At 48.3% G+C, this 2,389-nt stretch overlaps 1 protein-coding gene across 1 annotated transcript; it reads right to left on the minus strand.

Annotated features, from left to right (window-relative positions):
* Nucleotides 1-890: 890 nt before the first annotated feature.
* Nucleotides 891-1,568, minus strand: K444DRAFT_538052 (uncharacterized protein; the record flags this gene model as incomplete). Its single annotated transcript, XM_024875511.1, has 1 exon — nt 891-1,568. A coding segment is annotated over one exon (678 nt), but the record flags the coding sequence as incomplete, so codon positions are not given.
* Nucleotides 1,569-2,389: the final 821 nt, after the last annotated feature.

The following is a 2,389-nucleotide window of genomic DNA, read 5'->3' on the forward strand; positions in this document are numbered from 1 at the left end:
GAGAGCCATCGGGCGGTCATGTTTCAAAACTCCTTCCACTTTCTCAGGTTTGACCTCGGAACACCAGGTCCGCAACCCAAACCAACACTAGCAGTAAATTAATACGCTTCATTACGAGAATTCTAACGATTTTTATGTGCATTTCAACCAGGCTACACACACCCACACACTTGCGAAGTTTAAGACTGTCATGAGGATACCAGGAAACGAAACCGATTCTTCAATTTTATAGGACCAAAGCGCACAACGAGTCATGCCGCTATGAAAATGAGCCTATGTGCATCGTAATCCCTCAATATTTGTCAGAGGTTACCCTCTTTTGCCGGTTGCTCAAGACCATCCTCGGCGTTGTCAGGTGGCTGAGCACCTCCAGGAGCTCCTTCCATTCCTCCATAATTATGAACCTCGAAGAAAGCGTCCAACCAGTCCTCAGAAGCTTGATTGTTGGTCTGGTTGGCTGTATAATTTTGACTCTCTCGAAAGAGGTTTTCACGCGGGGCTAGGGGGACTTGCTCAGCTGCCGGATCCGTCGGATGAGCTCCATCAAAGAGAGTGTTAGATGATGATCGCGATAAATCGGAGTCATCGACTGCATGGGAGGCATGGGAGTTTGAGGATCCGTCGGCGGCAACGGTTTGTGTTGTGATCCGATCCGGAAAATAGGATGCAAACCATCGCTGGGAAATCAGTAATAGACCATCGTGAATTGCCGAGTGCCACAACGCAGTCAGGTCTCGCTCTTCGTTGGACTGTGTTGAGACATGAATGCCAGCTGATTGAATTGTAGACAAGATTATATTTGGTCCCTGAACAAGCATAAAGTCTTGGTATCCCTCCAGCTCCATGGTCAGCTCGGCATTCATGTATGGAGACCTGGGCCTCGGGGTATGGCCCGGGAAAAGGATGTCGAAGATTGTGAACCACTGATCTTCTACCGTCATCGTCGAAGAGACCCGTTCCGACAATTGCGCCTTTTGCGCTCTTGTAACTCCTTCATGCCTAAAATTTTGGGCAAGACAAGGGATAGTCTTATTATGCTCGTCTCGCTCGTCTTCGGTTTCGAAAATGTCCATACAACGAGGACAGTATATGGGAAGCTGATGATATCGTGATAGGTGCTGTTTGACATCTCGAACACGACTAAGAGTATATGAATAACAACCTCGATACTTAAGAGGATCCTTTTTGGCAAATGGACAAGCAAACGAAAGTTGATTTCCTGTGGTCCTCTTGGAAGCTCGACGCCGTTTTTCCGGGGCTCCATCGTCGTCACCGCTTTCTTTTGATCCTTCACTTGCTGCTCTCTTTTTACGAATTCGTTTCTTGCTTGCCTTCTGACCAGAATCTCTACTAGCTGTAGTTGACGTGCTTCCGGTGCCGACGCTGCTAGCGGCACCACCTTGTGGACGCTGCTGCTGCTGTGAGGCTGAAAATGCAAGCAAGCCCTCTCGTACGACTATAGGTTTGACCAACATGAAGGGGTGGTCGATCTCCAAAGCTGGAGTTCTCTCGGAGCAGTCAGACATCCAAGTTGACTCGGTATCGCTTTGTGAGGTGTCGAAATCCATGCTGTTCACTGTGAGAGTATCGAACTCCGCGGAGCCTGAGTATTCCAAATCTTTTTCTGGATGTAAAAGTCCGTAGATATCTGTTGGCCTCCCTGAGATATTCGATGCTTTGTCTGTATCAAAGGTCGATTCGAGGAGGTCTGAAAACTGGTCAAATTCGCTCGTGAAAGCACCAATGCTTCCCAGCTCTGGTGAAAGGGGCGTTTTCCTTTCGTGGGCTTCAGGAATATGGTTCGAACTGGATAGCCCATCTTTATTCAGGAAATACTCAGAGATCCCGGTGCTGTCTGAATCTCTTGAACAGTCCTCAGTAAGGGCCGGAAGTGATTCAGTCCCTGATTCTGCGATTGAGCGAGAACCTAGCCTAAATGTCCATTGTGAATTTTGAGCTGGTGCGTGAGGATTTGGCCATTTTATCCTGCTAATGTTCTCTGCTGATCCAGGAGTAGCACTGAGCTCGGAAAAATCAAGATCATCAAGATCTTCGAGGCTGACGGCATCTATGCGCCATGGCATATGAGATACCTCAGAGTAGCCACAACCTTCGGTCCACTTCCCCAAACCACCAATCAACTTGTACCTTTCTGCAGGGCCAAGCAGCTCTGGTGGAGGCTTCCAGGATAATGCCGTGCTGGAGTTCCAGTCCTCAAGGTCATCAACTTCAATGGAGTTGATATCTGGGATGCTGCATGCATTTGCTTCCATAGAGCTCGTCTCGCTCTTGCAGTCCCTATCGTCTTCTGTAATGTGACTTTCTGCGATTGTGAATTCCCCGTCTTCTCCAACCTCAAACGTAAATTTTCCCTTCCCAGAAATCCGAT

This window comes from Hyaloscypha bicolor (genome assembly GCF_002865645.1).
Source record: "Hyaloscypha bicolor E unplaced genomic scaffold K444scaffold_126, whole genome shotgun sequence".
In the NCBI taxonomy this organism is placed as follows: domain Eukaryota; kingdom Fungi; phylum Ascomycota; class Leotiomycetes; order Helotiales; family Hyaloscyphaceae; genus Hyaloscypha; species Hyaloscypha bicolor.